Source organism: Ornithorhynchus anatinus, chromosome X2 (genome assembly GCF_004115215.2).
Source record: "Ornithorhynchus anatinus isolate Pmale09 chromosome X2, mOrnAna1.pri.v4, whole genome shotgun sequence".
NCBI lineage: Eukaryota > Metazoa > Chordata > Mammalia > Monotremata > Ornithorhynchidae > Ornithorhynchus > Ornithorhynchus anatinus.
In genome coordinates, this window is record NC_041750.1 from 21,831,429 (window position 1) to 21,844,989 (window position 13,561).

Here is a 13,561-nt window from a genome sequence, read left to right on the forward strand (position 1 = left end):
TCTGCGTGCATAAGAGGAACCGACTTTGCCTTAGACACCAGATAAAATACAATCCTACATTTAGGGTAGTTTCTGTTATTTTTTTTCAAGAATAAGGTGTAGTTTCAGGTATTTCTCAATCAAATACCTTCCAACAAATGTCTTTGTCTTAAAAACCCATTTTAAAACTGCATTCATCACCATTTTTGAAACGTTGCTGAACTTCACCACCCTTTTTAAAAAAAAAAAATAGAACTGTCATCTTTTCGATCAATATTACTGAGTGATTATTTTGTGCGGAGCACTGTACTAAGTGCTTATGACCATGGCCTAGTGGAAAGAGCGTAGGCCTGGAGAGTCAGAGGACCAGAGTTCTAGTCCTGGCTCAACCACCTACCTGCTATGTGACCTTGGACATCTCACTTAACTTTTCTGTGCCTCAATTCCCTCCTCTGCAAAATGGAGATTCAATACTTATTCTCCCACCTATTTAGACTCTATGTTCCATGTGGGACCTGGTGATCTTTTATCTGCCCCAGCACTTAGTACAGTGCTTGGCACATAGTAAGGACATAATAAATACTACAACTATTATTCCAATAGAATTAGTAGACCCAATCCCTGCTCTCCAGGACCCTACACTCTAGTGGACCAAGAAGCTTTCCAGAGAGAAGCAGTGTAGTCTATAGGAAAGAGCAAAGGACTGGGAGCCAGGAGACCTGGGTTCTAATCCTCACTCTGCCACTTGCCTGCCATGTGACCTTGGACAAGTCACTTGACTTCTCTGTGCCTCAGTTTCCTCATCTGAAAAATGGGGATTATATCCCTATTCACTCTCCCCCTTTGACTGTGGGATAGGAACTATGTCTGAACTGATGGGAAGCAGCATGGCTAGTGGATAGAGCATTGGCCTGGAAGTCAGAGGGTCATGGGTTTTAATCTCAGGTCTGCCCTTTTTCTAGTAGGTGGCTTTGGGCAAGTCACTTTACTTCTCAGCACCTCAATTACCTCATCTGTTAAATGGGATTAAGACTGAGCCCTGTGAGGGGCAGGGACTTTGCTCAACCTGAATTGCTTGTATCTACCTCAGGACTTAGTACAGTGCCTGGCACATAGTAAGTGCTTAACAAATACTGTAATTATTATTACTATTATTATTTTACCCTAGATCTTGGCATATAGTAAGCACTTAAATACTACAATTACATGTTTTTATATATGGAATGATAATCACCTTCAGTAGTTTTTTAAAACTTCCTTTGTTCTGAGTGAAATGCTACTTCTAGATTAGCCTCCTTAGTTTCAGTTTCTCAGCTTGGATGTGACTTGCTTGTCAATACCCTGAGTTTCCTCCCTATTGAAATCCAGTAGGCTCTTCTAAGCTGACTGTTCCACAACCAGTCATGCAGCCTCCTACTCCTAAATCATGGAGCACAGTGCTCTGCATAGACTAAGCACTCAATAAATTCCATCAGTCGATCCAGGGTTCCCTTCCCTCTTATATGACGGGAACACAGTTGTAACCTAGCAATGCTCTGTCTCCTTTACTCTGCCTTTCGTGAGCATCATTCATATTTTCCATAGCCCTCATTTTCAATATCCTCCATCTCCTCCTCATCAAATAATTATTCCAGGGTTGCTAGGGAAGCAAACACTGTGATTTTGTTTTTAATTGGGGCACCCTTTAAATTATAATCTAAACATTTTCTATTTCAATCTAACAGGAGAAAGCACAATTGAAGAAATTCAAATAAAAAAGAGCATCTCTGTCCATGTATAAACTCATAACAATTCTGAGAATTGATTGAGGGTGATTCATTCACAGATTGCACTGAGTGTCAGTCAGCTGTATTTACTGAACGCTTACTGTGTGCAGACCAATGTACTAAGCGCTTGGGAGAGTACACGATAAAATAAACAGACACAATCCCTTAAAAATATTCCTATTCTCTACTAATAATGATTGTGGTATTTGTCGAGCACTTACTATGGGCCAAGCACTGGACTGAGCACTGGAATAGATTCAAGATAATCAGATCCCACATGGAGTTTACAGTCTAAGTAGGAGGGAGAGCAGGTATTGAATCCCCATTTTGCAAATAAAGGAACTGAGACAATGGGGAAGTTGTGACTTGCCCAAGGTCACACAGCAGACAAGTGGCAGAGCTAGCATTAGAACCCAGGTTGTGCTTTTTCCACCAGGCCACACTGCTTCCCATATTTCTCTACTATTTCCCCTATCCTGGATCTATTTTAATGTCTTTCCCTGTAGACTGTAAGCTTCTTGTGGACAGGGAGCATGTCTGCTAACTCTGTTGCATTGTACTTTTCCAAGCACCTAGTATAGTGCCCTGAACAGAGAATGGCTTAATAAACATCACTGAGTGACTGATTATATGTGATTACATAGCTCTTCTCCCCGAGAGCTCTCCCTTCACTTTTCATGTAATAATGCCTTTTGGTTCTCTTCCTGTGTTTTCACTCCCTTCATTCTCTACTAAATGGTGTAGCTTGCCCTTTCGTCAGATGACAACCAACCCATTACGCTTCCTTCCTAGGGCCGGTATCACCGAAACCTCACAGATATTCTCTCTCTTATTTGAACCATCTCTTATCCCACCAGATCATCTCAGGTGAACAGCTGTGCAAGTGCAGGTGCTGTTTTGAATGCATTCCAAAGGATTCGCAGTACTTTTCCGGGTTGTAGTCAGTTTCTTTCCCCCAATTTTTTTTTCCATGATATTTGTTCAGCACTTACCATGTGCCAGGAACTGTACTAAGCACCAGGGTAGATACAAGCTAATCGGGGTGGATGTAGTCCAACAAAGGACTCATGGTCTTCATCTCCATTTTACAGATGGGGTAACTGAGGCACAGTGAATTGATTTGCCCAAGGTCACACACAGCAGACAAATGGTGGATCTGGGATGAGAACCCAGGTCCTTCTGACTTCCAGGCCTATGCTCTACTAACTAGGCCACAGTGCTTCCCTTCACAAGCCTCGGGGGCTCTGAGGGTATCTGGAGGAATCACCCAAGTTTTCCTAGCACTGAAACCTTGAATTTGCCTTTGCCCATTTGGGAGAATTAAAGCTTTCTCCAACACACCTCAAACTAGTTAATTTATGGTATTTAAGTGCTTTTGTTCCAGGCATTGTACTAATTGCTGGGGTGGATGCAAGCAAATTGGGATGGGAACAGTCCCTGTCCCATGTGGAGCTCTCAGCCTCAGTCCCCATTTTACAGATGAGGTAAATAGGCACAGAGAAAGTGAAGTGACTTGCCTAAGGTCACACAGGAGCCAAGTGGCAGAGCTGGAATTAGAACCCATTACTTTCTGACTCCCAGGCCCCTGCTATAGCCACTACACCATGCTTCTTATCAAACTAGAGCTACATTTAGACTGTGCTTTCATACTAAACCTTCAAACTGGGAATTACAGTCTAGAAGCAGTTTAGCCTACTGGAATGACTCGGTAGCCTGCAAATCAGGGGTACTGGGTTCTAATCCTGATCTGCTACTTGCCTGCTGTTCCACTTTGGGCAAGTCATTTAGCTTTTCGGTGCCTCAGTTGTCCCATCAGTACATGGGGATTCCATACCTGTTCTCCCTCCTTCTTAGACTGCGAATACCCATAAGGGATAGGACCTGTATAGCATCTATGTCTTATATCTATCTCAGTGTTTGGGACATAGTAAGCACGTAATAAATACCATCATTAGGAAAAATGAATCCAATTTTACATGAATTGCCTTAATTTAGAAAAAAATACTTGCCCCATTTTCCATTTCTCTTTATGGTGTCGAGGTTCTAGGAAAAAAAGAGAGAGAAATCATTCCTACGTGATAATGCAGTAGTGCCTCAGGATTTGCAGGGAACTGATTAAAGAAACTCCTATGAATATCACCTGTGGCTGACAGAAAAATTTTATTGAACAATTCATGGACTTACTGGTTTCCAGGGTAGTTGGGGTGATAGTTGCAGGAGGGTGGGGGTGGGAGGTTGGAGGGGAAGATGTAGCTGCTGGTGACAAGAGACCGCCGACAGGGGATGTGTGGTTGGGGATGTGTGTGTGTGTGGGGGGGTAGCACGGAGGGCTGCAGGGGCCACCACAGCTGCAAATAAGAATTCAGTAATAATAGCGGTATTTGTTAAGCACTTACTACATGCCAAGAAGAGTGCTAAATACTGGAATAGCTACAAGACAATCTGAGGTCTGTCAGACTTCAGGTTGTAAGACTTCTATACTGTAAGATCATGGGCAAGAAACATGTCTACCAACTCTTTTTTTAATCATACTCTCCCAAGCGCTTAGTTTGGTGCTCTGCACACAGTAAGTGTTCAGTAAATACTATGGATTGGTTGGTTGGCAAATTTGGGGTGGGAAGGGATTTCTAGGGCAGGGGAAGGTGTCTTGAGGTCTTCAGTTTAGCCCTTCCTAACTTAGCTCTCTGTCCTATGAATCGACACCTTATTGTGGCAGGAGAGTTTGTATACACTGAGGTTTAGAGCCGTCCCACATAGGGCTACCCATAATGAAAATGTCTAAGCCGAAGTATCAAAGTCAGTTTACCTTTGCTGGGCAGCAGCGGCCTGGAAAACAGTTGAAGGCGGATGATCAAGCGATCAAAACGTTGATCAAATATAGCGGCGGAGACTCAAGTTTTTACTGCGCGGCAGAAGGCAGTGATAAACCACTTTCATGTCTTTACCAAGAAAACTCTATGGATACATATACCAGAATGACCATATGACAGAAGATGGGACATTCTGAAGAGGATGTGTCCACAGAGTCGCTAAGGGTCGGAAATGACTCGATGGTATTTGAAGAAGGACCTCTAGACTGTAAGCTCGTTGTGGGCAGGGAATGTCTGTTTATTGTTGTTCTGAACTTTCCCAAGTGCTTAATACAGCACTCTGCTGACAGTAAGCGCTCAAATACAACTGAATGAATTTGGCTCTGGTGAACATTTAAAGAGGGCAGAGGATAGCATCAGAAATCATTCACTTCCTCGCCCTAGCTCTGCTCCAGAACAAAGCCAGAGCGAAAAACAAACAGGAGAAAGTCGAATTTTGACAGCTGGGCTGACTCGGCAGTGAAACAGGACACTGACTGTACTGAAGGAGGTGAGGAAAGGGTCAGCTCTAGGTTGGGAGGCTGCCTACCAATCAAGAGAAGCAGCATGGCCCTATTGGAAAGAGCACAGGCCTGGAAATCAGAGGACATAGGTTCTAATGCCGACTCCACCACTTGACTGCTGTCTGACCCTGGACAAGTCACTCCACTGCTCTGAGCCTCAGTTATTTCATCTGTAAAATGGGGATTAAGTTTGTGATGTCTACATAGGGTAGGGATTATCTTTTATCTACCCCAGTGCTTAGGGCAGTGCCTGGCACAGAGTAAGTGCTTAATGGATACCATTTAAAAAAAAAAAAAGAGAACGAACTAACTGCCACGTGGATAGGAACCCTTTAAACTCTAGATGATCACCCCACCCTCAGCCCCGCAGCTCTTCTGTTCAGAGCTGAAACTTATTTTAGTGTCTGTTTCTCCTTCTACACTGTAAGCTCCTTGTGGGAAGGGAACATGTCTCCCAACTCTGTTGTATTGTGCTCTCCTGAGCGCTTAGTACAGAGCTTTGCATGTAGGAAGTGCTCAATAAATGCCACCTGTCTGTCCCCAGGGTGTCTGAAGCAAGTGAACCGACATCTGAATGATGCGATGCAGAATCCTTAAAATTCAGTTTGGGGGTAAACAGCTAGCCCTATTTCCTGCTCATGCAGTGTTTATACAAAAGGCAAGAGCAGCTGAACTCCATATAGATGTCATCCAGGGGAATTTTCTGCTCTGGACTACCATAGGCATCCATCCCTTGGGACAATCCACCTCCAACATTAAGCAGGGAAACCAAAATACAGCCTAAAGTCAGGAAACAGTCAACAGCCTTTATTGAGCACCTACTATGCATTGAGCACTATAGTAGGTGCTGAGGGAATATAAAATAAGATTAGGAATTCAGGGATACATTAAAAGGGAGCTACATGTCAGGCATAACTGGTAATTTTTTTAAGGGTATTTCTTAAGGGCTTACTATGTACTAACTGCTAGGGAAGATACATGTTAATTAAGTTGGGCACAGTCCATGCCCCACATGGGACTTTGTCTTAATCTAGATTTACAGATGAGGTAACTGAGGCACAGAAAAGTTAAATGACTTGCTCAAGGCCACACCGCAGACATGTGGCAGAGAAGTGATTAGAACCCAGGTCCTTCTGACTCCCACGCCAGTGCTCTTGGACTGCATCTGCATTCATTTACACACCTTATCCCAGTTAAGGTGTGTTTGGGTCAGTGGGGTGGGGCTAGGAAAGGGGTTGGTGGTGTAGTTGGGACATCATCAATCATCAGTGGTATTTAGTGAGCACTTTGTGCAGAGCACTAAGCTCTCAGGACAGTACAATCAAGAGAGTTGGTAGACACATTTCCTGCCCCTAAGGACCTCACAGTTTAGAGCGTGAGACAGACATTGATATAAATGCTTTATAATGTATAATTTGTAGATCTATACATTAAGTTCTGTGGGGTTGAGGGTGGGGTGAATGTCAAATGTCCCAGTAGTCAGAGATCCAAGTACATAGACAATGCAGAAGGGAGAGGGGGCTGGAGGAAAGAGGGTTTAATCCAGGAAGGCCTCTTGGAGGAGATGTGACCTTAATAATGCTTTGATGATAGGGTGAGTAGTGGTCGGGTGTATATGGAGGGGAGGGAGTTCCAGGCTAGGGGGAGGATGTGGAAAGGGGTCAGCATGACACAGACACAGACTTCCAGGCCAAATGACTAAAACGAATATATTATGCAAAACTCTCTGTGGAAACCAGATAGACTTATAAACCTGAATGGTGATTATTGGTTATTTGTTTTTCCTTCCACCCCTACTCCCGTGAGTGGTTTTCTTTGCCTCGGTTTGCAGAGGAAAGAAGGTGAGGCCAGCAAATATCTGCTTGTTGTCAATTTCAATAGCTTGCTTTTTGTTTGTGAGCTTTTCACAGCATTGGTGAAAGAATGCAGTTAAGCCACAAATGTCAACTACACAAAAAAATGGTTTAGGAGGAAGTTAATAGTTTGTCCCCCTATTATTTGCTATTAGAAAAATACCTATTCAACCTGGTTACCATGGATACCAGGGAACACAATGTCTGCTGAATTCAGCCATCTGCTAAAGTGTTAGGACTGCATTATGAATTAGCCATCAGAGAAAATAGTCACTGCTGCTAAATCATGCCCAGCCCCCAGATGTCTAGCTGGGTCATTCTATATTCCTCTTGTTCTGCAGGGGTTTCCGGCTTCAGATCTCTGCCTACCGTCCTTGTTGTGAAATACTTGCTTACATCCCGGGGATTTAGAGTCGGTACAGCGAGTTTCCCACAAGCAACATGGGGAAATGTCATGCTGCCGCAACAGAACTGTAACTGCCAAAAAAGAAGGGGTGGGGGGGAATCAGAGGGTTTAGGGTGGAAGCCTTGTGCCTCTCCTCTTCAGCCCTGGCTCCAGACAGCAGTGCATTTTCCTCTAAATGAGTTGGAGAGCGGATGGTCTCCGGGGAACGCCAGCCCATTTCAAACCACAAAGCCAGCAGGAGCGTTCTTTCTTGTTAATCGGGATAGGAGCAGGATTTGGAAATGAGACTAGAGAGCTAGGCGTGACACAGTGTTCCGGAGAGGTTCTTTGGACCATTTTTCAAAAAGAAATTCAGATTCTGTCACCAGCATGATTGTGATTTTTGGTGCAAAAGCAAAGTAAAATAGATGAGATTATTATTTTTTTGTCAAAAGAGATCACGTATCGCATCACACATATATGGTGTTTTTAACTGGTTTGGTCTGAGAACCTTTAATCTCTATATAAAACATGTCGGGTTGTCCTGTTAGAAGATACTCCTGACAGATTACCTGCAAGAGTATCACACAGGGATTCTCTTGTAGAATGTACCTATCAAATTCAGTAATGCACCCTTTCTGGCCCTGTGCCAGTTGGGGTGAACATTGTTTAGACACCCACAGTTAACAGGTGAAAGGTATAATAATAATTCTGGCTTTTGTTAAGCATTTACTATGAGCCAAGTATGGTACTAAGTGCTGGATAGATACAGGCTAATCAGATTGGATACGCTTCCTCTCCCACACAGAGGTGTTGCGTATGGGACAGAGGGAGCACCCAATTTTTATAGAGGAAGAAACTGAGGCCCTCAGCAGTTAAGTGACTTGTCCAAGGTCACACAGCAGGAAAGTGGTGAAGTCAGAATTAGAAATCAGGACTGCTGACTCATAGGTCCATGCTCTTTGCCCTAGGCCATCCTACATAATAAGAGGATATGGGCTTGAGTTGTTTTTGCAGTAGTGGTGATGGTTTGCACTGAGCCATCCACACTCCCCTGCATCATGAGATGGCCGACTGGGAGGATGTATACAACCTATGTACACACAAAACTGAAAATCTAAAGCACACTTTAATAACTATAGTACATAAAGAAAATAATTGCTCATTGATAAATACAAAGGGCTTCTATCTCGATCTTTATGAGCCTAAGTATTCTGGCCCCAAAGGGGTATATAGGAGAATTTTATACAGCTACAGTCACTCAACGGATTCAAAATTCGACATGGTGCAGATGTAGAAAGGTAAAGAGAAACAGACAGGAAGAGTCAGAATAACATACAGTAAATTAGAGGCTGTCAGAATGAGAAGGACTCAGTAATGGAGAAGACCAGAAAGAAAAGGGAAAAGACAAGAGGCAGAAGCTGTCACATAGCCAGATTGAGGGAGGATCAGAGAGCTAGAGGACATTTTCAAATACCACGGACACTTTGCAGTTTTTCTACTGGTAATTAACCTTAACAACTGAAGTTTATACAGAAATGGGAAGGGAGTGATGATAGAGAAAATGAGAGTGTCACAAATCACTGGGGCCAAAGGGCATGTTATAGCAAGCTGGAGGGAAAAGAAATGATTCGCTAGGTAGGTATCTTCTACTTACCAGGACCAGGTCCACAGACACTGACTAATCAATCAAGTAATGGTATTTATTGAGCACTTACTGTGTGCAGAACACTGGATTAAGCACTTCAGTGTGTACAATACAATCGTGTTGGTAGACGTGAATCCTGCCCTTAAGGAGTTTACAATCTAGTCGGGGAGACAGGCAGTAAAATTGCCTTGGGCTTTTTCTTGATGAAAAACCAGTTATTTGCCCAGATTCAGTGAATGTTCTTCTCTCACCCTGCCCTTTTCCTTCCTTTCTTACGGCCATTTTATTGTGTTCTGTTCCAGCCCTTCTTTGCCTGCTCTCTGTATCCCCATCCCCCCCACCTTTCCTCCACGCTGTCAATTTCCTCCTGAGCTCCTGTGTCTGTCCTCTCTCCCTCTGTCTAACTCACCCCCTTCCCTTCCCAGTCCAATCCCCTCCAAGGTAACAGGATATACATCGAAGAGTATTTCTGATTTAAACCCTGCATAGCCCTAAGTTTTTGTTGTCAGTTGTTTTTTCACTTCAGTAATGGGATGGCCCAGTGCACTGTCTCTCCAAAAAAAAAATATCGCATGTAAGAGAGATACCACTGCAGTGAGTAAGAGGTGGGTGCGGGAGTCAGGAGGGGAAACACAGAAGATGATCTGTCAGCCCTGTGGCTAGGAGTTGGCAGAGCCTGGTTGTAGGAATGGTTGGGCCCCAGTGGTAGGCGGAACAGAGGTGGAAAGGTCTGAGCGGGAAGTAGAAAAACTTACCCCTGCAGCTCTGTTGCCTGGAAACTCCATCTCCCAGTGGCCTACAGTGTTGAGAATCTTCTGGGAGTGACACCCAATCAGGAAGCGGTAGAGCAGAGCAGAGAGGAGCGTGGGGCTTGGGACTTCTTCTTTCACCTGCTGGCTGAGCCATTTGTGAGTACCCCCTGTTCTGAACTTGGTCTGTGGAAGTTTGTAAGTGTATCAAAAACCTAGAATATTAGTGGAGGGGCAGCATTCAGTTTGGGTTTAGCTTTTCCCGGTTCCTCCCTGGCTAATGGATTAAGGGTCTTGGTTTGAGTTCAAAATGTCTGGAGGTATGATTAATCTTTCCCAGGTCCCTCCCCTACTGATAGGTCCAGCTTTTGCAGAATGATCGGGGGCTTGTGGGATGTTCCCAGACAACAAAGGGACCTTGGAGTTGACCAAACTGGCAGAATGGAAAGATGGGCAGGCCCGCTTTGGCCAAGGGACCTAGAACTTGGCCCCGGAGTAGGAGTGAAACAGTTGAGTTGTTGTCTCACTCCAGGTTGACCTGGTTTAGATTCTGTGGACTCGGGAATCAGATGGGGCCTGGTTTTTGTAGTCTGTAAACCTACCCAGGGAAAAGAGACAGAATAGAGCTTTTAGCCCAAGTTTCACTTCCTCAGACTCTCAGAGAAAGACTCCTCGCAAAGAGCTAATAAGCAGAAGAAGAATGAACAAAACCATTATTTCCTAAGCTGTTCAGCAGCAAAGGAGATGAGAGCTGTTTGTGTGCAAGTGGGCGGGGAGGAGGGAGAGGGAGGGAGGGAAATAGAGATTGAAAGAGAGAGCACAGAATAAATATGCTGTGACAGGGTAGGAGGTAGTGGTGAAGCAAGAGAAACAAAGCTCCTGGTAAATAGATCCAATCATATGTTTTCATAATGTAATTTGCTAGGATAAACCGCATGCTTTTCTTATGCAAATAGACAACTGATAGAGGGCTGGGCTGAAGCACCTGCTAGGAGGAGGAGGGATTCAAATGAAATGGAAAGGAGAGCTGAATTCACAGCGTGTGGACGACCTTGAGAGACAAGCACTGCTGTCGACTCCTAAAGGAGGGGATAGAAGGTAAACAGATTCAGAATTCGACCGACTGGAACAGAGGCCTTCTTCTCTGGACTCTGGAAACGAAGACATCTGGAAAAACTGGAGTAGTTCAAGATCTGATGAAGTAAGTTGGGAGTCTGGGGAGCCTTGATGATTTCAGTCACTGAAGAAGGATTTGTTTTGAAGGAAGTAAAATAATGATCTCTTGGAAGTACCTCTTTGCTATTACTGTGTTGAGTGTTGTCATTTTTGTGATACTGTACACCGGCCAATTACACCTGCTGGGAAGATACCAAAGGCTGAATATCTCTCGTGAACACTATTTCTTAGCCCAAGCCTGTAACGAAGCCATAGGAGGCAAAACAGATTTGCTCTGGAAAGCAATATTAAAATCGCCATTTGGACGAGTCTCTTGCAAAGAATATCTAATTAAAAATCACTATATAACCAAGCCTCTGTCTGAAGAAGAAGCTGCATTTCCCCTGGCTTACGTGATGACCATCCACAAGGACTTTGAGACCTTCGAGAGACTCTTCAGAGCCATCTATATGCCCCAGAACGTGTACTGCGTTCACGTCGACGAGAAGGCCTCAGCTGAATTTAAAACCGCCGTGGATAAATTCCTGGACTGCTTCCCCAATGCCTTCCTGGCCTCCAAGCTGGAGCCGGTTGTCTACGCCGGAATATCCCGGCTGCAGGCCGACTTGAACTGTATGAGGGACCTCGCTGCCTTGGAGACGCAGTGGAAGTACCTCATCAACACCTGTGGGCAAGATTTCCCCCTGAAGACCAACAGGGAGATCATTCAACACCTGAAAGGATTTAAGGGCAAGAACATCACCCCGGGGGTGCTACCTCCTGCCCATGCTGTGGGAAGGACCAGATATATTCACAGGGAACATATAAGCAGTGAGATGTCTTTTATGCTGAAGACCCAGATTTTGAAAACGTCCCCTCCTCACAACCTGACCATCTACTTCGGCTCCGCCTACGTGGCTCTCACGAGGGACTTTACCAACTTTGTTCTCCAAGATCCCCGGGCCATTGACTTGCTTCTGTGGTCCAAGGACACCTATAGCCCAGATGAGCATTTCTGGGTGACCCTCAACAGGATTCCGGGTTTGTACGACCTCCTTTTTTTATTTCTGAGTTAGGCCAGATCTGTTTCTGTGCTGCTCTTCTGCACTAGTTAAATTGGTAGATAGTGAAAATAATTTTCAGAACCCTCACAGAAAATAGGTTTGTGGAAAACCTTAAAAATACGCTCTCAAAGTGTGTGATGGATTTGAATGGACAAATATGAGCAAATAAGCAACATACTTGTGTGGGGGGGTGGCAGGCGAGGAGGGGGACAAATGCATTAGTAGACTAGCAACTGAAAGGCCGTCTTAGAATTGTGATTCCTGTAGAAAATATGGTTTTCTTTAAGATTTTAAGTGGTTCCTCAACTTTAGTGGCCGGGGAAATATATCAATATATATGTAAGAATAATAATAATAATAATAATGATAATAATACCATTTGTTAAGCGCTTACTACGTGCCCAGCACTGTTCTAAGCACTGGAACGTATCCATTAGGATGGCTTCTTACATTCAAAAATCGGAAAAAAGACTGTGACGTAAATACTTTTCACTACCCTTTTCATACTGAAAACCCAGTCTAAGGTTGTCCATTACAAAAGTTGGTAGCTGTAACCCAAACCTCGGACTGTGGGTGATGACTATAGTCTGATATTTTGCAATTCAAGTGGGGTTAGTAATAATAATGTGGATTTTATTATTTATATTTTTAAACATTTAAAAGTTGCCTAACCCGCTGGCGTGAATAAAGGCAGACACACAATCCCTGTCCCACATGGGGATCGCAGTCTAAGAAGTACAGAAAACAGATATTCTATCCTGATATGTTAAAATGAGGAAACAGACCCAGAGAGATTTAGTGACTTATCCAAATTCACACAGCCAACCAATGGCAGAGCCAGGAATAAAGTGGAGTCCACTAGCAGCTATTTGACACCCCAAAATGCTAAGTGACTTTTAGTCCCATCTCAGTTCAAGGCAGTGGATAATCAAGTGGCAAGAATCTGTCATTTTGAAATTCTTGGTTAGGTCACTTCGTTTCTATATAGTTTAGAACTTTTCATAAGTGATTTGACCCTGGGCCAGTTGCTACCAGAAACTCTACAAATAAGGAAAAAAGCAGACTGTCTTACTTTCATAATGACAGTAGTTATTTTTCCAAATCCCGGAATTCCAGTGTATGAGATGGCATGTGTTTTGGAAATTCTCCGCCTCTTCCCAAGGGATAACCTGTAGTAACCTGTGTGACTCATTGCTTCTCTGTTCCTGGGAGTTGCCTTGCCAACACACCTTTATCCACCCCTTAGTGTACTTGCATTGATGTGGAAGCCTCTCCTTGCGGGCAGGATTGAGTGATTTAAACGTATATTATTGTCATAGTTTATAAACAACAGTTCTGCCTGCTTCCATGTTCAGTATCACCGTGACACTTTTTTAAAAAATGGTATTTATAAGTGCTTATTATGTACCAGGCACTGCACTAAGCACTGGGGTAGATACAGGTTAATCAGGTTGGACACAGTCTATGTCCCACATAGGGCTCACATTATTAATCCCCATTTTACAGATGAGGTAGCTGAGGCCCAGAGAAGTCAAATGACTTGCCCAGGATTATACAGCAGATAAGTGGCAGAATCGGATTAGAACCCA

General features: G+C 43.9%; 1 protein-coding gene across 4 annotated transcripts in view; it reads left to right on the forward strand.

The window, feature by feature from the left end:
* Positions 1-13,561, forward strand: part of LOC100084006 (N-acetyllactosaminide beta-1,6-N-acetylglucosaminyl-transferase-like) — a 54,085-nt gene that overhangs the window by 24,614 nt on the left and 15,910 nt on the right. Inside the window, exons 1-2 of one of the 4 annotated variants that reach the window (XM_029052900.2) lie at positions 9,732-9,912; positions 10,710-11,949. The exons of the other annotated variants lie outside the window; for them this stretch is intronic. Of the exons in view, the coding sequence (XP_028908733.1) occupies positions 11,028-11,949 (922 nt within the window). The 5' untranslated portion in view covers positions 9,732-9,912; positions 10,710-11,027. Of the gene's footprint in view, positions 1-9,731; positions 9,913-10,709; positions 11,950-13,561 lie in introns of those variants that run through there. 4 annotated transcript variants of the gene reach the window in all.